Source organism: Pollachius pollachius (assembly GCF_949987615.1).
Source record: "Pollachius pollachius genome assembly, chromosome: 3".
Classification (NCBI taxonomy): Eukaryota; Metazoa; Chordata; class Actinopteri; order Gadiformes; family Gadidae; genus Pollachius; species Pollachius pollachius.
Window position 1 is genome coordinate 2,347,712 of NC_136936.1, and position 20,948 is coordinate 2,368,659.

At 50.2% G+C, this 20,948-nt stretch overlaps 4 protein-coding genes across 4 annotated transcripts in view; 1 reads left to right on the forward strand and 3 right to left on the reverse strand.

Annotated features, from left to right (window-relative positions):
- Nucleotides 1-642: 642 nt before the first annotated feature.
- On the forward strand, nucleotides 643-3,874 carry LOC307072902 (high affinity immunoglobulin gamma Fc receptor I-like). Its single transcript, XM_079732473.1, has 6 exons — nucleotides 643-724; nucleotides 916-960; nucleotides 1,245-1,514; nucleotides 2,392-2,658; nucleotides 2,811-3,081; nucleotides 3,562-3,874. Exons 1-6 carry the CDS (start codon nucleotides 700-702, stop codon nucleotides 3,566-3,568), a joined length of 885 nt encoding a protein of 294 aa, XP_079588599.1. The 5' UTR covers nucleotides 643-699; the 3' UTR covers nucleotides 3,569-3,874.
- A 940-nt stretch (nucleotides 3,875-4,814) lies between these two features.
- Nucleotides 4,815-6,521, reverse strand: otol1b (otolin 1b; the record flags this gene model as incomplete). Its single annotated transcript, XM_079732844.1, has 3 exons — nucleotides 4,815-5,701; nucleotides 5,778-5,840; nucleotides 6,110-6,521. 3 exons carry the CDS (start codon nucleotides 6,519-6,521, stop codon nucleotides 4,815-4,817), a joined length of 1,362 nt encoding a protein of 453 aa, XP_079588970.1.
- Nucleotides 6,522-15,493: 8,972 nt separating this feature from the next.
- sptssb (serine palmitoyltransferase, small subunit B) lies at nucleotides 15,494-17,063 on the reverse strand (the record flags this gene model as incomplete). Its single annotated transcript, XM_079732479.1, has 2 exons — nucleotides 16,966-17,063; nucleotides 15,494-15,737 (listed from the first exon to the last, which is right to left on the reverse strand). The coding sequence occupies exon 2, from the start codon at nucleotides 15,734-15,736 to the stop codon at nucleotides 15,494-15,496; it is 243 nt and encodes an 80-aa protein (XP_079588605.1). The 5' UTR covers nucleotide 15,737; nucleotides 16,966-17,063.
- A 1,625-nt stretch (nucleotides 17,064-18,688) lies between these two features.
- Nucleotides 18,689-20,948, reverse strand: part of nmd3 (NMD3 ribosome export adaptor) — a 15,090-nt gene continuing 12,830 nt past the window's right edge. Inside the window, exons 15-16 of the mRNA XM_079732457.1 lie at nucleotides 19,973-20,043; nucleotides 18,689-19,162 (exon numbers count right to left, since the gene is read on the reverse strand). Of these exons, the coding sequence (XP_079588583.1) occupies nucleotides 19,029-19,162; nucleotides 19,973-20,043 (205 nt within the window). The 3' untranslated portion in view covers nucleotides 18,689-19,028. The remainder of the gene's footprint in view (nucleotides 19,163-19,972; nucleotides 20,044-20,948) is intronic.

Genomic DNA, 20,948 nt, shown 5'->3' on the forward strand with positions numbered 1-20,948 from the left:
AATGCTGATGTGTGCCGTCAGTGCACCGATATTGATCGATCGAGTCATCTCATTGTATGCACTAACATTGATCAGGTATTGGGAAGCAAAAAAAATCTAACCATGTAGGTTTGGTGTTGTTTAACAAGGAGCTATGTAATACAAACTATTTTATTTAAATATAAGTTATTGAAGAAACAGTGTTTTATTACCATTCATAAGCTTGTTTCATTGAGATAGAATAATAATAAAAAGTCAAAATGTTCTGACGGTTTGATCCCTGCTTATATTCCTTAATTCCCTTAATGTGGCTATTGTCGACCTTCATGTATGATGTGAATATCATGCATTAAAAAATATATATATAATATAAAAAAGGGTATTCCTGCTTACTGTGGTGGCTGTTTGAAGGCTTTTCTAAACGGTGGATAGTAATGAATAAATAGAAAACAGTTACAATATGGAGCTAATTAACTGGGTTCGCAGGGAAACGTGGATTTCTGAAAGCGAAGTGAATCCTCACACATAACTCCGGCTTCTCATGACTGCGTTCCTAAAGTGGACGTGAGAAATGGCTTCATTTCAGTGCCAACCGGTTTTGTAAGAGGACGTCCTGGGGGATTTGTGGAGAAAGAACACAAACTTTCAGTTCCCGTTTGCTTTATAAAAGAGAAGAGAAGAGAGAAGTTTGAATCAAGGTCTTCTGGACGAGCGGTCAGGATGGATGGGCCCCTTTGTCTCCTCGGTGAGTCCCTCTCTCGTGTGTGTGTGTGTGTGTGTGTGTGCGTGTGTGTGTGTGTGTGTGTGTGAGAGAGAGAGAGAGAATATGTATATAAATGTGTATATATATAATATACGTGTGTGTGTGTGTGTGAGTCTTTAAACTGCAGACAACGTGTAAGCTATGTTTCATATTCTTCGATGGCTCTGTTTCAGTTGTGTCAACGCTACTGACCTTGGTTCGTTCAGAAGAAGTGGGTGGTACGTATTAAATACTTTCCAAAAAATTCAAACTCAATTTGACACTTATTGCATTCATCTTCCAGCGGGTTAATCAATGGCATCGTGGGTGGCAGATGATCAACTGACTGATTAAAACGCTGTTACACCTATTGAGGGGCGTTCTCGGGTTGGCGCGAACACTCCAGGCTCGGTCTTAGATTGTTCTAGCTTAGCAGACGTACAACATGTATACATACGTCCTTTAACAGTCTAAATCCAAGGGAAAAGGCATGATATCACCTCTTTAAATTTTTTTACTGTAGAAATTTTCAAAGCCACGCTGACCAACATGGGCCATTCCACCGTATTCCACGGGGAGCCCATCCGCCTGACGTGCAGTGTCCCTGACCTCCGGTCCACGTGGACACACGCGTGGTTTCGGGACGGCCAGCGGCTGGTTCAGGCCGGGGAGCTGACCATCCCCTCGGCGGCCGTGAAGGACGCTGGGACTTACGTCTGCAGGGGGGAGAGGAGGGGGGTAGGGGGGATCATTTACACCCCCAAGAGCCTGCCCCACGATATCTCGATCGACAGTGAGTGCGGTGTTTGTCTTGCCAATAGACCACTGAAGAATAAGTCCCGCCTCCGAGGCTCCCGGTTCCCTCGGTCAAATGTCCATGGGAAATAACACGAGGTTTAGAATGATCGTACATAACAAACTCTGTAGGTGGCGAAGAAGTAAAAGCTGCGTCACGTCTTGAACTACACACTTTTTCCATCTAGTTTCGACTGGGATTTTGGATTGTCAGTGCCGTTAAAGTAGCATTAAAAATCGTTTACTACTTTAACTACATAGACATTTGACCGAGGGAGCCGGAGCCTCGGAGGCGGGACTAATTCTTCAGAGGTCTGTGTTCTTTCACAACACTTAGTAAGCCAATAGAAGCAATGAGTTTGACTCCAAAAAGGACGTGTCTCTTTAGTTCGTTGGACCATTTACTTGTAAAAAGGGAATAATGCAAACAAAAGGCATGAAATCCAAATAAGGGTCAAAACACGGTGCTGCTTCGTAGGCTTCTAGCTCTGTTTACCGTGCATGATGTCCCGACATTTGACATCATGACTCTATGGAACGAAGCCTGATGGGTCCATGATATTATGCAATCTATATAATAAGTAGTAGTAATAAGTATTCTATAATAATAATCATATAGAATACAAAACAATGACAAAAAGAAATTAGATATTCATTACATATGGCTCTTTCCTTTCCGGCCCCTAATTGGCTAGAAGGAACAAATACTAATTCAAACGTAAATATTTACGTAGCGCCATGTACTTTTGAAGAAGTTAAACTAATCAACTTAAATGTTTTCAAAGAAACCCTTCACACGTCATCACAACGATGTCCACACACCATTGAACCCTCCCGGTGTTAATCCGAGTGTCATGTCCCCTCCCGTCCTCTAGTGGGCGAAGTCCTGCTGACGGTGAGCCAGCCCGTCCTGGTGGGGGAGACCCTGGTTGCCAAGTGTCGGGTGCGGGGCACGCCCAGGCTGACCGAGGTGTATCTGTACAAAGATAATGTCTTGGTGTCGAGTCGATCTGACGGGATGGCAGATTTCACCCTTCCTAACGTCAACCTCACGTATCAGGGCACATACCATTGTATGGCCGCTTGGTTTAATAGACAGCAAAACGTTGCCAAATCTCTAGGCAATCTGGTGACTGTCAAAGGTGAGCTGATCTATTCTTTCCAATGAAGATGTTTATTGGTAAACTGATCTAAATATGCTGACTTGTTGGTTTACTGTACACTGCTGGTGATACTTATTTTGTGAATTTGGAATAATCAACATCTCCTCCACCTTTCCTCCACCTTTTCTTAGAGGTTGTTTCTAAGCCCATTTTGTCGCTGGTTGTGAACGCCGACACTAAGCAGAAAGACATGACGCTCAGATGCACGTTCACCTTCATCAAACCGGATCCGGCCGCTGAAGTCCACGTCTACTTCTACAGAGACGATAAGAAACTGGAAGGAATCGCCCGGTCTCAGAAGAGAGCGAGTCTGGTGGTCCTGAAGAGGGAGGGGGCGTACCGCTGCAGGGCTCGGGTTCCGTCGCTGAACCTCAACAGGTGGAGCGAGCCGGAGGGATACAGGTGATCCTCATCAATATTCATCGGTTATAATTACCGTGACGTGAGCGTAACAGAAAGGTGACCGTTGCAGCAGGCGATCCTCATGGTCGCCTTGGGTCTGGGGCGGCATGAGGCTCAGGAGGTAGAGCGGGTTGGCTGGAAGGTGGCTAGTCGATCCCCGGAGTGTCGAGGTGTCTCTGAGCAAGGCACCTCAGCTTACCTGCTCCCAGCGAGCTGGCTGTCGCCTTACATGGTCGACAACCGCCGTCGGTGTGTGAATGTGTGTAATAATGGGTGAATGTCGGGCGATATTGTAAAGCGCTTCGAGTGGCCACTGGTTAGAAAAGTGGTACATGAATGCAGTCCATTGACCATCTGTTAGGAGATATGTTGAGTAAGCGGCCCACACTTGACCCGTGGTCATGGATTGGCCCTCTGTGTCTTTATCCTGAATTTGCATTCAGCGATTTGCTCATCTCCCTGTTCTTGTCTCCGGTTCAGACCCTGAGCCGCACACCCATCTCTGCTGGAGCCCTCTCCCCACAAGCGGAGCCTCTTCTGAGGGGAGCCTCTTCTGAGGGGAACCTCTGGCTGTCCGATACGGGTTCCTCTGCAATAACCATGTAGCCGATATGAAATCAAGAACAATAACGACTAATGAACACTGAATCCCTTTTTTTTAAACTTTAATTATTTTCAAGTTGTTGTCCACCATATTCATCGCAAATCTATATGTGATTCTAAATGAAATTATGTAACAATTTAAACGACATGTGCTTTCTAAATCAAATAAACAAATACCCTTTTTGGCAAAACAAAATATGACTAAAAACAATTTTACTATTAGGAATATATGAAAGATATAAACATTCATAATGATCAACAGGTACTATGATTTTTATATAAACTATACAACAACTGTTTTACAACCCTTTAATATTTAAAAGTGATTACATATTGTTATGTAGTTGGAGTTACAGAGAAGGACAAACTTTGGAAGAGTTTTAGAACAAAATCATATTCTCTTACCGTTTACCCGTCATATATCCTAGCTATACTTGCTAGATCTTAATTGTGTAACATTACAATGAAATATAAATATATATATCAATAAATATATATATATATATATATATATATATATAGTAGCTGTTTGAATGCAATGTAGGAATAGAACAGTTAGAGATTGAGAGATTAGCGGCAGATGTGCTAATGCCGAGAAAGTTATGGAAACGCCCTGGTTCCAAAAAGTGAAGTGAAACTTCAGTTACAATGTGGTGTCATGGTGTTGAAATAGAGAATGGAAGAGTAAATATGTCCGGTTCATAAGTGTTGCAAATAGTGTTGGTTAAATTCAGCCATAAGATTGAGTAAGATCAAAACCCAACATTGGCTGGCTTCAAACGTTGAGATGTCCCATGACAGTGGATGGAACTGTCTGTAGGCGTAGGTTCCTGTAGTTCTGCAGGTAGTTCAACAAACAAATGTAGGCCTTATCAGCAGATATAAGGCAGCAGGAGCTCAGGAGGTGTACGTCGTCTGATTCCTGGTTTGAATCCTCAGCTCCTTCAGGCCAAAGGTGTTCAGGTGTCCCTGAGCAAGTTACCTTAAAACCAGCTCTACACAAGCACCGCTCACGCCAGCTGTCGGCGCTCCTGATTGACTCCGCCCTCTGTGTGAACGAGAGGCTTCGATTGCCGTCGCTTTTAAACGCAGTCCGTTTATGGAGTCAGGCCGGGGCTGATCGTCGAGTATCACGCTTCGTCCGAGTACAGCAGGAACCCAGAGAATACGCTGTCGTCTTCGCTGCTGGCGTAAGCTCCGTTCCAGTCCCTCAGGGTCTCCAGCCACACCTGGTCTCCGGCCGCCAGCCGCAGCAGCAGCAGCGTGGACGCCTGGTCGATGTCCTGACCCTGGAGGGAGTCTCGTGTCCGGATCCGCCGCGAGCCGTTCACCACTAGGGCCGCCCGCAGTGGCTTGTTCCGCACGGTGATGTGGTAGGAGAAGACGTAGACTCCGGCGTGGACACAGGTGAAGCTGTGGGAGGAGGCGTTGTACTGGTCTTCCTCGTTGTAGAAGACTTTGTCGAAGCGGATCGGGAAGCCGGACGGCGGGAAGGATTTGCTCGGCGTGATGCCCACGCTGAAGGCCGAGCGCTTTTGGGGAAGCCCCGCCCCCTTGGCGCCTTTCAGCCCGCGGTGGCCCCGCTCGCCCCGCATGCCATGGTAACCGCGGTCCCCCTTCGGACCGAAAAGGCCTCTTAGTCCTGGGCTTCCCTGGGGCCCTTTCACCCCAGGTTCCCCGTGAGGTCCAGGGGGCCCCGGGTCTCCCCGGACCCCTGGCTGACCCGGGGGGCCATACTTGCCGTTCAATCCAGGATGACCCATTCCGCCCGGAATACCAGGATGTCCAGGCTCCCCGCGGGCCCCTGTGTTACCCCTCTCCCCAAAGGTGCCACACTCCCCCCTGTCGCCTTTGTCTCCCTTGGGGCCCGTCCCCCCAGCCAGTCCCGGAGGTCCGGTCGGACCCTCGGCCCCTGGTTCTCCCTTGTCGGCCGTCCCATTGAGGCCGGGCTCCCCTTTGTCTCCGGGGCTGCCCTGAAACCCAACTTCTCCGTTCCGGCCGTCAGAACCACCTTCACCTGCGGGGACAGAGACTCTGGCTCAGGTTACCACAAGTCGTGCAAAGGAAGCATTTACTACCATCAAAATGAATACCTTTCTCTCCAGGTTTTCCAGGAATTCCCGGTGCCCCCGCCAATCCAACATTTCCTCGATCACCTTTAGCTCATGAGAAACAACAAATGAAGCATTGGTTCCACCCAGAGGGACTGTATCAGTATAATACCGTCACTACTCCTACTACTAAATCATATTTACCCCTGTCCCCTTTCGATCCCACTGCGCCTTTGAGACCCTGCGGTCCGGGTAAACCATTGGGCCCTGGCTCTCCTCTGTCTGGCCCTGCTAATAGAATAGGTCATGGATTATTTGCATCGTGTTATGTATTTGCGTAACCCGGGCTCCGTCCAGTCCGACAACGGCCGTACCTGCCAGACCCCTGTCTCCCTTCGGGCCCCTCGGGCCCCTCTCAGGTGGGCAGCACTCGCAGAAGTTGAAGTAACACTCGTTGTAATCTAGTGTGTAATTCTCACTCCCAGCACCGGGGGGGCGAGTGCTCTCCATGTGGTAGTCGGGGATCACGTCTCTGGGATAGGGGGTCCGTTCCGCGGCGGCCGGCGGTGGGGGCTCCGCTACATGCGTGGGCTTGCTCTCCAGGGCCTTCAGCGGGGTCTTTGGGGAGCCGGGGGTCCGAGGGCTGTGTGCGGTGGATGGGGGGGCTGGCTTCTTGGTGTAGTGGTGCTTGGGCTTCGCAGTGGTCTTGGCCTGGAAGCAAGGAGCCATGACGAAGGCCACCGCAACCACCGCGAAAAGCACCGAGTGACAGCTGATGATCCTCATGGTTACCTGGGATCTGTTCGGAGGTATGTTTAGTAGGCAGTTCACACAGTTCACAGTTCAGTGTCTTTAACCTCAATCAACATAAAGCGATTCGCTTTTTATCCAGTACGTGTTTTTTTACAGAGCACTTTACAAACGCTTGACTCCTGAAAAAAAGGCCAGCAAGACACCAAAAGGGACGGACAACTCCGAAACACCATCATTGGTGCGTACAAAACCCTCTTCAATCATCTACGACACACTTGAACCCCGATCTGATGTTATTTGATAACCAGGAGCCCTTACCCTGTTTTGCGTGCGTGGTCCTTTCATTTATCCTTCTCTCTAGCAGTGGCTGGAGATACTAGCAAGTGCCCCGTCTCTCGCTGATGTCCCCGCCAGCGTCCGAGGGAGAACGGCCACCCCCACCAATCAGGGTATCTGTCCGGGCATGGGGGAGGTCTGAAACCCAACTACATGCTAATCTACGGCACACTGGAGCCAACCCAAGCAGAACCGCTGTTCTGTGCCCTGTTCTCTGTAACCCTCTTGTGTAGAAAGGTGCTTTTGTGACAGGGGATACAGCGCCGGCCAGAAGCGGTCCCCCTCCCCCGATGTGGGCCGGACCAGGACCAAAGGACGCGGGGCGGCGGGTCACATGATACGGGAGCTACTCCTCTGACATCTCTCCCCCCCCACCGGCCAGCTCTTAGAGCTGGACAGGAGCCGAGCTGGACACCTTAACAGCCCTGCTGTGATAGTGAACCCCGTCGTTCTCCACTCACCCTGTTATTAGTGTTAAGGTACGACATCCCAGCTGGCGCCCGGAGAGGACGTTGGACCACAGCTTCTGTCCACCACTGGAAACCACTTCATTAAAAAGTCGACCTGTAAATGAGATGACTGCACCGGGAAACTCTATCATCGCCATCTTCTTGGTGGACGTCCAAGAGAGAGCCTTATAATCTCCTCACTCAACAGTTGGTAAACCTGAGCTTTTGTGAAAAAGGAAACAGCTTATCTCCCTTTTCTCTGGTGCAGTGGAAGTGCCCGCCTGACCACTGGGGTTGACTGACCCCTTCGACGCCCTCAGAGACGGCAGCTAAAGTTGCCGTCGCAAACTATAAATGACACCGCGCTGAGGGATCGAGGGATTCCGGTGTGTGGACATGCGGGCTGCGTTGTCGGAGCAGGAAGTGGTCGATAAGTATGTCTAAGCAGTGCCACACTAGAGGGCATGCCCGGGCTATCAAAGACCTCCAGCCCCCCCGAGGGGTCCTCGGATGGCTTGGAAGCAAACAGGAGCAGCAAAGTAATGGAGGATCAGTCGGAGGAGGTGGACTGGGGAGGGGGGAAAGGGAGCTGGTTTTATAAAAAGATCTTTACTATTAGGACTATATATCCTACTGCTTTGGTGGATGGAGTCCCTTTTTCAGCCACAACTCCTTCAGAGTGAATCATTGTTTCCACGAAATATCAGAGCTCGTGAAAAAGTTGTCAGGAGGAAGGGGATTATAATTTAAATTATAACAACAAAAGCAAGATGATAATGATTAATCTAGGTTCAGGCACTTCGATCGATTTGCCATTCAAAAGCCTTTGGTGGATTGTTACAGTAATAAATCATTACACCAACACGTATCCGCGTGCTGCCTTCCTTCAGGGTGTCTGCGGCACACAACGCACCCATCAGCAGTCAACGCACCTGTGCCCTGTGAACACAGGTCGTTACAGTGCTCTGCCACTAGGGGCATATCAAGTTTCTAGAAACATAACGAAACCTTGAGTGACATTGTCGTTAAAAGCGTTGCTATGTTTCTTTGACCAAAGCGACGTTCGCTTTCGAGAGCATAATTCACAATTCAAAATCATTCTATCATTGTTTTGAGCCTAAGGCTGACTCTGGTGCGATGCATCAAATGGTCACATTTATATTTTAATTGCACATTTATAAACAAAATATACCCAAATAAAATTGATATTGGATTGAATTGAATTTCCCTCCTACTGGGCTCCGCAGTGTTTAGAAATCCGCGGCCGAACCAGGAATTCTCTTTTCCCAGCTCACCTGGGATCCCATGTCCCTCCCATGCCCCGCCCCCTTCTTCCCAGCGGCTGAACTAAGATGGCCTCGCCTCGGCCCCTCCCTCGCCTCCCAGGGAGGGGTAACTGAGACGGGGAGTGTGATCTGTGACGGGGTCCTGAGAGAGAGAGAGAACAGGGGCCCCCTGGGGCTCGGTGGCCCCTGACCCCAGGTCCTCCCCCCCCCCATTCAGACCACACACAACAGCCGTGGTCGTCTTACACTCCGGCCCGCGCACAGAGCCGCCCCCTGTGCTGCTGGCCACCACTGAGCTAACACCGGAGCCCCCCCACACACACACACACACACACACAGACACACACACACACACAGACACACACACACAGACACAGACACACACACACACACACACACACACAGACACACACACACAGACAGACACACACACACACACACAGACACACACACACAGACACACAGACACACACACAAACAGACACACACACACAGACACACAGACACACACACACAGACAGACACACACACACACACGCACAGACACAGACACACACAGACACAGACACAGACAAACGCACACACACACACACAGACGCACCGACACACACACACAGACACAGACACAGACACACACAGACACAGACAGACACACACACACACACACAGACACAGACACACACACAGACACACACACACAGACACAGACACACACACACACACACACACACAGACAAACGCACACACACAGACGCACACACACAGACACAGACAAACGCACAGACAGACACACACACAGACACACACACACAGACACACACACACACACAGACACACACACAGACAAACGCACACACACAGACGCACACACACACATACAGACAAACGCACACACACACACAGACGCACACACACACACACACAGACACACACACACAGACACAGACAAACGCACACACACACACACAGACGCACACACACACAGACGCACACACACACAGACACACAAACGCACGCTCGCAGACACGCACAAACACACACACATGCACACGCAGAAACACACACACACACAAACAGACAAACGCAGACGCACACGCGCGCACACACTCGCAGACACACGCACAAACACACACACATGCACAAACACACACATGCGCACACGCACATGCACACAGGCACACACAGACAAACACACACATGCGCACAAACACAGACAGACGCACACACACACACACACATGCGCGCACACAGACGCACACGCTCACAGACACGCACAAACACACACACATGCACACGCAGAAACACACGCACATATATGCGCACACGCACAAGCACACAGACACACACAGACAAACACACACATGCGCACAAACACAGACAGACACACACACACACATGCGCCCGGACAAAGACAGACAGACACACATACACACACACACACACACACACACACACACACACACATCTAAGGGATAAGGCATACCATATGCCCCCTGAACAGGTCACTCCCTCAGCAGGTGCAGCCGAGCAGACAGGGGAGCGGAGAGGCCTTGCATTGAGGGAGGTGTATTTCCTCCTTAAGGAAGATCTGAGATAGCAGTCAGACCAATGAGCATAGAATGGACAACTAGACACATGGGATCTCAGGGCGATAGCAAAGAACAAGACACTCCCGCCTTGCTTTGGGAAGCTGCGCTGAAGCCGGTTCATTCTGTCTGAACCACTGTTCCTCTTTCTCCACGGTCGGGCCAATCCACGGGACGGTCCCTTATCAAAGGAGAGCCAGGATCTCTCAAAGCAGCAGCTAATGACGACGGCTGATCAGCGAGACGGGCCTCAAGCCCCGCCCCCTGGCCACGCCCTGCCACACGGGACTAAAGGGCTTCTTCTCCTTTCAGTCGAACATCTCCATGAACTGAAGCTCAACCCTTTGTGTTTGCTCTTCCAGGGGAAACCGGAACACAGATCCAAGTCTTCAAGGGAAACACCAGCTTCCGCAAAGGCTCTTGTTCAGAGTTCAACTAGACTCTGCCCCCCCCCCCCCCCCCACACACACACACACACACACACACACACACTGCTCTTACACACTTCTTGTATGTTGTACGTCCTGGCACTTCGAAATACTACTTAGCATCGTGTAGCGTCTTATCCTAGCTATCTGTGTTGTATACGGGGAACGGGTTAACCTAGTGAGTGTTAGTGCTTGGCACTTGGTTCTGTGAACTTCCTTACTGCACAGACAGAGATATGTTGTTGTTTCTCTTTCTTCTGACAAATTAGCTTTGGACAAAAGTGTCTGCTAAGGCCCTGAATGTGAATGTGAATGAATCGGGCTCGAGCTGTGAATCGAGCTGTGGTCGGTCTTTGACCCTCAGATAAGAGACTTATCAGTTCAATAAGGCAGATGGTAGGGGGCGCTGTTGGGCTTTGATGGAGGAGGCTAGGCACAAAATAAACAAACACTATGTGGGCTATCTGCCTTGGCGAGACGGGTGGGGCGCGGAGGACTGAAGCATAAGGATTTGTTTATCTGCCCGGAATGCATCTCGCATATAGTAACGTAATGTAGACAAACAAAGTCCACGGAATAAACTGCACCCAACTGAATAGCCTAATCCATCACTTCCTTCTCGTTCCTTTCTGCTTTAGCAGCGCAATTCCTTCCAGAACCCAGCAAAGTGAGGCCCTTTCATGGCAGCTCCCGGGGTATGGCGCAGGCTAAAGTTTCCAGACATCTTGGCACACCACACAAGGGCGCCTAGTGAACACCACTCTCCACAGCCCGCTGTTTCCTCCAGTGTTTGGAAGGTGATCGTTTGAACTGCTGACCTGACACCTGTTAGTTGTGTTCACACTGCGTGTTGATCATAGTTAATATAGAAGGCATGTCACGGTAATAAGCTCGAACTGAATTCCAATGTGTCGCATTGTTTTCAAAGTTGGAGCAACGCATAACAGTTTGAAACCCGTGGGCCTAGTCCTCTAACCTCCAACCTGGGGCAACTGAACCTCTCTCCCTTCTCAGTGTGCTCTCTCCCCCTCTTTCTCTCTCTCTCTCTCTCTCCCCATCTGTCTCTCTCTCTCTCTCTCTCTCTCTCTCTCTCTCTCTCTCTCTCTCCCTCTCTCTCTCACTCTCTCTCCAACGGTCTCAATGTAAACAATAACAGCTCAGGTTTCTACCCGTCGGGTCAGCCCCAGTTCTGCTGCCCCACGCCAACGGCTGTGTCCATGGCGATGAGGGCTGCTGCTATTGTGCTGCCATTTACCACGACGACAGGACAATAGAGACGCATTCACATACATTGCGTGCAAAACAGTATGCCCTTACTCACCAGTATGCACTTATGCCCTTACTAACCAGTATGCCCTTACTAACCCCCCGATGCCCTGATGGGGCTGGCCTTTCCCATTCCGGAGGTCATGCTTATGTCTTCACTCTATTAATGTCCGTCTTTTTAAGTCTGTAAAAAGTGCAACGTTTCTGATAATCGCATTGGTTGTGAAACACACATAGCCTGGCTAACGCCAGACCTCATCTCAATCTAGATTGAGATGAGGTCTGGGAACCACACATTCATTTTCTCGTATTTGAGGCGTGGTTTACGATTGCACGGAGCCGTTTATTGGGCGCTACAAATGTCTATCATATGAGTCTGTACATAGTTCATAGCCAATCAAAGCCTGTTGGTAGCAGGGCAAAGACATCCTTCTTGGTAATGAAAGACTTTTAACGCCGAAAGTTGCTATTTTTTCAAAATAAACTTGCGTTCTAAACTACTTAGAACACTATCTAAGGCCGCATCGGAAGGTAACGCGTCTGCTGCCATTTTGGATCCGTAAACTACAAGCTTCGGTGTGTCGCATAGACGTCGTCATCGTCTTGCCGTCCCTCCCCGTTCTGTGATTGGTTCCCTATCTCAGGCGAAAATCGGATCCATGGAATCCAGGCTGCCAAGCAGCGCAAAAGGCAGCGCAAGGCAGCATGGGTATACCCAGGCTAAAACACACACACATACACACAAATCGTCTAAAGTACACTATCACACATGGTCTCACATGCGGGCAAGCACATACGCAGGCACGCACGCGCACACACGCACACACTGCCACACACACACACGCACACACAGATGCTTCCCTTTGCCCTGTAAGGGTTTTCTTTGTCTTGGTGAAAGGAGTCAATGAGTCTCTTTTCCACCTTGAACCAACATGCCCCCCCCCCCCACCCTGAAATGGCTCACCCAGGCCACGCTGTGCGTCTTTGCCCAGGATGAGCCACTAGCTCTAAATACATGTAACATCACCCCAAGTGAAAGCCCGCAAACACTAAAAATATGTCCTAGGCAAATTATGAATCAAATGAGTGATGCTCTTCTTGAACAGAGAGAGAGAGAAAGAGAGAGAGAGAGAGAGAGAGAGAGAGAGAGGGGTGTGAGGGAGGGAGAGAGAGAGAGAGAGAGAGAGAGAGAGAGAGAGAGGGGTGTGAGGGAGAGAGAGAGAGAGAGAGAGAGAGAGCGAGAGCGAGAGAGAGAGAAAGAGAGAGGGAGAGAGAATGTGAACCAGAGTTTTTATTTGTCATTGGAGACTCTTGAGGAAACCCTGTTCCCTGAATGAAGGTAACTGGGAGACTGGGGGACTGGAGGACTGGGGTACTGGGGTACTGGGGTACTGGGAGCACAGCCGATGCCGCAGCACATCCGCCGGCTCAGTGGAGAGCTGACATCAGTGAGCTGATAACATGTGACCTCTTGGTCGGCCGTAAACTAGAGACAGCAGGACGTCCCCGACAACATCCTCATAAGCACCACAAACAGAATGCACTTCATCCTAATCTATGATATCTTGGTCAAACATCAGATATCGTCAGATATCGACTGTATCTCATCTGACTGTTACTCATCTGTCTGTAACTCATCTGACTGTAACTCATCTTGATGCATGACAACCTTGCGTTTAGTTGTGTTGGCAGTCGGTCAAAGGAGGAGGAGGAGGACGTGGAACACAGCAGGGTGGAGCTTCATGGTGAGTCACGCTGACGAACCGCTGCGTCTCTTCAGAGCGACGGCCCGTCTGCCGCCACATGTCCTCTGGGTCTCTGGGTCAGGCCAGGAGCATTCCCCCGAGCGGCGTCCTCCGGATCAAAGGTTCTTGTTAACCGTTCCTCACCAGCGGTCACCAGTCGCCTCTCGGAGCCTGAAGGTTGAAGGAAGCGCAGGCTCCGGTCCAGAGCCGTTAGGACCGAGAACATAACGTGGAGGTTTGACAGTAAAATAGCGGATACTACCGGGGGGTGTTCAAGGTGCTGTACAGGGCGGTTACAGGTGGTGCATAGGGGGTGTAGAGGTGGTGTATAAGGGGGTGTAGAGGCAGTGTAGAGGTGATGTAGAGGTGGTGGATCAGGGGTGTAGAGGTGGTGTTCAGGGGGTCACAGGTGGTGTATCAGACGAGGAATGCGCCCCTGGTAATTCTTCTCCCTGTCCACACAACCGGTTTGGTGGCTCTCTTTGTCCTGCTCTGAATGGAGTCTATTGGATCTATTGGGTGGCAAAAGGGCACACAGATTACTTTTGGGTAATTTGGCAACCATCAGCATGATCAAATTCAGTCTCAGACTTGTGTTTTAAGTTACATGTCCCTAGAATGATTAGAAGGTCAAATGTTGAAATGTCCTTATGACTACTGGGGTGTGAACAGACAAGCAGACGAACCATTTGAGACCAACTGCTAGGTGCCTTTATTTTCTGAATAAAGCAGTTGCACAGTGGGATGTATAAAAAAAGTTGACATCCCTTTAGACTCATTAGCTCATTACAGAGATTCAACAGAAAACAAGAGGAAAAATATAAATAATCATTGTTGGTAATCAACATTGTAACCAGCCAAGCTTTACCATGAATATAAACATATAATACCGTTTAAATAAAGTGGTATTCAATTTGATCAGCGACAACAAGCCCTTCACCTAAAGTGTAAAAGTGTGACAGAACCCCCCCCCCCCCCCCCCCCACTAGTGATTTGACTCCGTCTCTGCGTTTCCCCTGTGGGGTAGGACGGTAGGCCGGTCATGTGACCTTTAATTGCGCTGGGGAGTGATAATAAACCCAGGCGGCGTCCCACGCCTTCGGGAAGGTTTTGTCGTTGCAGTATTTGTCCATTGGCGAGCTCTGAGCTCTGTGCTCAGGAAGGCTGCCGATAAGGCTGACAGGCAAACGTTGAAACACACTTTTGTTTTGTACTTGTCTTGATCGATGGCTTAATAAGACTTCCCTGATGGGAGGCATTTTGGACGTGTAGCATGGACGGGCTTTTGGCTGCAGAGCTAACCGCGGCGGGTTGGGTGGGAAGGTGGCCGTATCTCAGTGTTGGTCAGTGTTATCATGTAGCAGAGAGCACTCAGACGGTCTTGAGACTCTCTCGAACCCTGACCCTAACCCACTCTGCCCAGGGGCTCAACGGCACCAAACCGCAGGCAGGGAAGTAGAATGGACGAACAACTTGAAAAATCGTGAACGTGAATCAATGGATTGGGAAGCTGCAGCAGCATTGGAGGAGCCTCCCTTGGGGCGGGGTGTCGAGGGGTCACCCCTGAAGACGAACCCCCATGGAGACAGGAGCGCGGAACAACAGAACCACGACAGCAACAAGAGGACGACCTTTCCCTGGACGTTTGACAGCAGGGCGCCTGAGAGTCTAACGGGTGTGTCTCATACCAGTGGTGGGGGCGGGGGTTATGGGTGGGGGAGGGGGGGGTCGGGTGGGGGGGACGTCAGGGTGACCAGGAGGACACCAGCTGACCTGGGCTGAAGGACCGTAGGAGTGGGATGTGATGCTGGAGGTTTGGAGAGGGAGGTTTGGACTCTCCTCCCTCCCTCCCTCCCTCCTCCCTCCTCCCTCCCTCCCTCCCCCCCCCCTGGCTCCTCCCCCCCTCCTCTCAGCTCATGAGCGTCACGGCGCTCTCCGCCTGCCCGCCGAACACGCCGGAGAAGAAGTGCAGCGCCAGGCGCAGGTGGACGGGCAGGAAGACGTAGGAGGTGTAGCCCACCATGGCCGCCGCCGACAGCAGGACGGAGGTGAAGAGGGCGCGCTCCCACGGCTCCAGAACGTACACGGCCGTCACCAGCAGGTACTGGTAGTACAGCCAGGCCAGCTGTTGCTTCAGGGCCCGGAGGGCCATCCTGAGAGAGAGAGGGAGAGAGGGAGGGGGAGAGAGAGAGGGAGGGAGGGAGGGGGAGGGAGGGAGGGAGGGAGGGAGGGAGGGGGAGAGAGAGATAGGGAGGGAGGGGGAGAGGGAGGGAGAGAGGGAGGGGGAGAGAGAGAGAGAGGGAGAGAGGAAGGGAGAGAGAGAGAGAGGGAGGGAGAAGGAGAGAGGGAGGGGGATAGAGAGAGAGGGAGAGAGGGAGGGGGAGAGAGAGGGAGAGGGAGAGAGGGAGAGAGAGGGAGAGAGAAGGAGAGAGGGAGGGGGGGGAGAGAGAGAGAGGGAGAGAGAGAGAGAGAGAGAGGGAGAGAGGGAGAGAGAGAGAGAAGAGCAAGAGGGAGAGAGAGAGAGGAAGAGGGAGAGAGAGAACAGAAGAGTTGTTGTTACACAGACTGTGGTGGGATGGTTTTGACCAGGTGATGCCCAACACAGAGGCCTTCCCAGGGGCCCTCAGTCAGTAGGCCGGTCCTCAAATGTCTCAATTCGTTCTCTTATGGTGTTTATCTTTGTGGGACTGAGACAGCTCGCTGAAGCATAATGAGACAAATAGTCATGTCCAAATATTGGCCAATCAATTATTACTTTATCCGAAAATATCCTTATAATAGCATATAGTATTTTATCACATATTTACCCTCAAAATAGTTCCGCCTAAATCTGCGTTATTGACCGCTCACTTTGATTGACGTGTGCGTGTATCTTAGAAGATTGTCCAACCAGAGCGAAGATACAGCTCCCACGGAACCCATGTGGGCTCACACCGTCAAGGGTCCGACAGGTGTCCGTCGGGATTCGACCCGAGACCCATGTGTGTTCGGTCTGGGTGTGACCTCGACAGCCAATCAACAGACGCCGTGGCCCAGTAAAGGGGGCGTGGCAAGCAGGTGTTAGACAGACGCATCAGACGGTGGCTGTGGTTCTACAACTGACCGAGTACATGAAAAGGAAGACGTGTATTCATGATACAGAATACAGTCATGCTCTGGAACTGATTAGGAGCCAAAGGCAGCGAGTTGAATAAATCATATCCAATTATAATTTCCCTGCAAAAAAATAACTTTTAACTACTTATCGGTAAGCTATAGTGTCCTACAATTTCCTATACATTATGAAAGTTGTTAGGTATTAACGATCACTAACGCATACATTTTATTCATTAGTAAACGACTCAACACAGGTTTGTATATCCAGGCGGTGGACGCGCTCACCTTCTCGCTCGGGGATCAGTGGAAACTCAATCACTGCTGTCCGTCTGCACCGGTCTGTTACTGGTGTGTGAAGCAGGAGCAGGTCTGGTCACGACCAGTCTGTGCTGGTGTCTAAAGCAGCAGCAGGTCTTCTGGACGCAGGCCACTACGACTGGAGCATGACGCAGCACCACGCCACGCCCACCCCTTGCGTCAGGGGCACGCGGACACTATGGGATTTAAGGAGCCTAATGTACGTCTTCTTTAAAACAGACAAATTAGTGTTTCTGAAGGCGTGATTTCTCGGAGAAGAAATTAACAGCAACACGATGCATATTCAACACTTTTGATTCATTAAAAGTCTTATTAATAATGTTACGTTCCCATCTGTCGCTATTATGACGCGGTCGTCCACAGGAAAACAAACACCGAATGAACAGCCTTGAAGTTCTCCACGCTGGGTTATCTGGAAGTGTGTGTTGTCGTATCTGGAAGGGTGAAATCAAGTCCTGCCTGTGATGACCCGGGTCAGTGGGTGACCGCGACACACTCACACCGATAACCACGCATAGGCCTACTGTAGATCTGGAAACCGTGAATATAAGTAAACCGGTTTCCCCCGGACTGATATCGATTCATGACGCATTCACCCAACTGAAGGAGATAACTAGGCAGATACTTTCTGTATGTCGAGAAGACGCTTTGGTGTCCCAGCTTCTGCGCACGTCTGATGTTCTCGCAATTATCCTCATAAATTGCAAACTTATTTGAAATTCAATTCATTTCAAATTGAATTGATTCAATTATAATCTGAATTTAGTTCGGATGGATGCATTTTGTTTACAGTGGATATTGCCATGACTTTGGCATAGTAACGGTTCAGACTCAGAGGTTCAGAAGTGCAGGTACGCAACAGCGACCCCTAGTGGTTGTTCCAGCTCCCCGCACTTGGCTCATAGGAGGTTCTCAATTGTCTCACAAAAGTTTTCAAAAAATTTGAAATAAGTCTCGATAATAATCCTTTTACTAACTCACTTTGCAAACAATACCTACATGTAATTTGACTGCCGGCATTTATATGAACCACAAACTGCTTAGAGAATGACTACATTGTATGAAGTTTCATTGATTTTGAATAGGTAACTCTTTAATTAAATGATTGAGCAGAACATTCCTAACATCTGCCCTCCCTCGTTAAGGATGTGACGTGTTGCACAGGAGCGCAATGAACATTCCCAGGAGAACCAAATTCAAACCAACAGAGTACACTACCGTAGTGTCTACACTAGAGGTTTGAGCAGTAGAGGTGTTTTCTCTACTGTAGACGGTAGTATCTACAGTAGAGCTGGGGTCCAAGACGGACCAACACTGGGGTCCAAGTCCGGCCGGCGATGACAGAAGTACAAGTTGGGTCTTTTATTGGCCAATGGCTACTTAGGTTATTTTATAATTTCACCAAGTTTTCAATAAACTAAAGATATCAAAATCAATTAGGACCCAGATACCACATTCACACAGTACTATGACTGTTGTTGGCTAATGTTTACATGAAAGGCATCGATAACGAGGTACAGCCCTGGGGCCCCTCCAAAGGACCCGGGGACGTCCCAGTAACACTGACCCAGGTCCCGGGCATCATGCCTGGGGTTACATCCGATACTTCTGAGGCGATGAGCTGTTTCCTCGCCACGTCATCGGCCTTCACAAACTCACAGCGTAAACACGCAGTAGGGTAAATATTTATTTATATTTATTTGGGTATAGGGATGGTAGGTAATTGACCTATTCAAATGTAGTTCCACACACCTCCTGTCCCTCGAGGGAACCGGAGGTGCAGTTACCTGCTTTGCCCAGTGGGGGGGGGAGATGTACGGTGAATACAAGACACCCTAGCGTGTCAGCAGCACTGAAACACCTCTGAACGTCCAGAAGAAAGGCAGTGTTGCCAGATTGGGTGGGAAATCCGGCCCAATCGGGTTGGAAACACCGGGGGCATCGCTTCCTCCAGGGAGAAGAGCCACACAGAAGAGATGAAGCCAGCCCCCCCCCCCTCCCTCCAGAGTGGGGCGGGGGCGCGGGCGGAGCTAGTCCGTCATCATGTCGGCGCCCTCTCCCCCCGTGGCGTCGGCCAGGGTCATGTCTTCCAGCATCTCCATCAGAGAGATGCAGGGCGCGCCCTCGTCGTCCGTATCGCTCTCCACGGGAGGTCTGGACGTGTCTGGGGGTGGGGGGGGGGGGGGGGAGAGAGCACAACACACGGGTTACTTCAACGCGCCGCCACAAGGGGGCGCCCATCGCCGTTCCGGAGCCCTTGGCTACGTTTAGATAGGCGGCCATTAAAGGGGACATACTAGACCAACAGGTGTGAGTTTGATCAGCCGTTACAAGCCGTTTTGACAATCGGCCTCTTCTGACATCACGAGGGGGCGTGTCCATCGAGATGTGTGCTGGGTAGATCAGCCCACCAGCCTACCCAGTGGACTGTAGCTAACGTTGCTCATCTATCCGTCACACATCTAGGTGGACACGCCCACTTGTGATGTCAGAAGAGGCCGATTTTGTAAACGGCTTGTAACGGTTGATCACACCTGGTGGTATGATACGACAACTTTAAGGAGCAGGTAGGGGGTTCGAGGGTGGCCGCAGGGAGCCTGCTGACATTGGGGGTTGAACCCACAACCTTTCTACTATGGCACACGGCCCTTATTTAATGTCTGTTTTATATTTACAATCTGGCCCGGGTTGGGCGAATCACAACCGTTTATCCAACATAGGGCGGGTTTGACAAGATGGCTGCCGCTGACGTGCAGCTGTCCATTGAATCTGCTATCGTAGCGCTAATAAAACTAACTGGAGGGTTTATTCTCTAGATTAAGACCAAATAACTGCCTTCAAAGCATCGGCGGTGAAGACACCTTTGCGGTACGTCGGAAGGGATTTGGTGAAGGTTGAATCTACCAGCGCTGCACTCCGATTGGTTGCCTGGTCTATCCTATCGCATCCATATGCATTCTGTTCCGCCACTCACCCCTGAAGATGTTGATGTTTTTCCTGAGAGCTTCGTCTTCCTCCAGGTCCTCCAGGAAGTCTGTGTATTGTCTGCGGTCAAACACCAGGATGAAACCGTTAGGAGAGAGGGGAGATGACCGGGCGCTGGGCCCAGACGCTCACATTCTGCATGAGCAACAACTTGTTTTGATTCGTTGTTCCAAACAATTTGTCCAGCGATAGGACAGAAGATTAACCAAACAACGGATAATCCAAACAAGCTGTCCAGCGGACAAATGTACGATGCACGTCTCACACACACACACACACACACACACACACACACACACACCAACGGTGTTTGTGTTTCTGTGGATCATCAACACATCCGCCGGCCTTCAGTTGATCCAATGAGAGCTCAGACAGAGGGGCGACCTCTCAGCACGGCTCGGGAGGTCGCTCTTCCTGGACGTACCTCAATGTACGGCGTACGTCCTGGCACTTAATGTACACACTTATTGTGTGTCGTACCTCCCGGCACTTAATGTACGCACTTATTGTATGTCGTACCTCCCGGCACTTAATGTACGCACTTATTGTATGTCGTACCTCCCGGCACTTAATGTACGCACTTATTGTATGTCGTAACTCCCGGCACTTAATGTACACACTTATTGTATGTCGTACTTCCTGGCACTTAATGTACGCACTTATTGTATGTCGTACTTCCTGGCACTTAATGTACGCACTTATTGTATGTCGTACCTCCCGGCACTCGTATGTCGTACGTCCTGGCACTTAAAAATAGGACTAAGAATTGTGTAGCGTCTTGTCCTAGCTACCCTTGTGTACGGGGAATGGGTTAACCTAGCGAGTGTTAGTGCTTGGCACTTGGTTCTATGAACATCCTTAATGTACCGACAGAGATATATTGTTGTTTCTCTTTCTTCTGACAAATGGACTTATTGTAAAGGGCTGATTATGGTCCCTCGTTCACACAACGCAAGGGGGTTGCG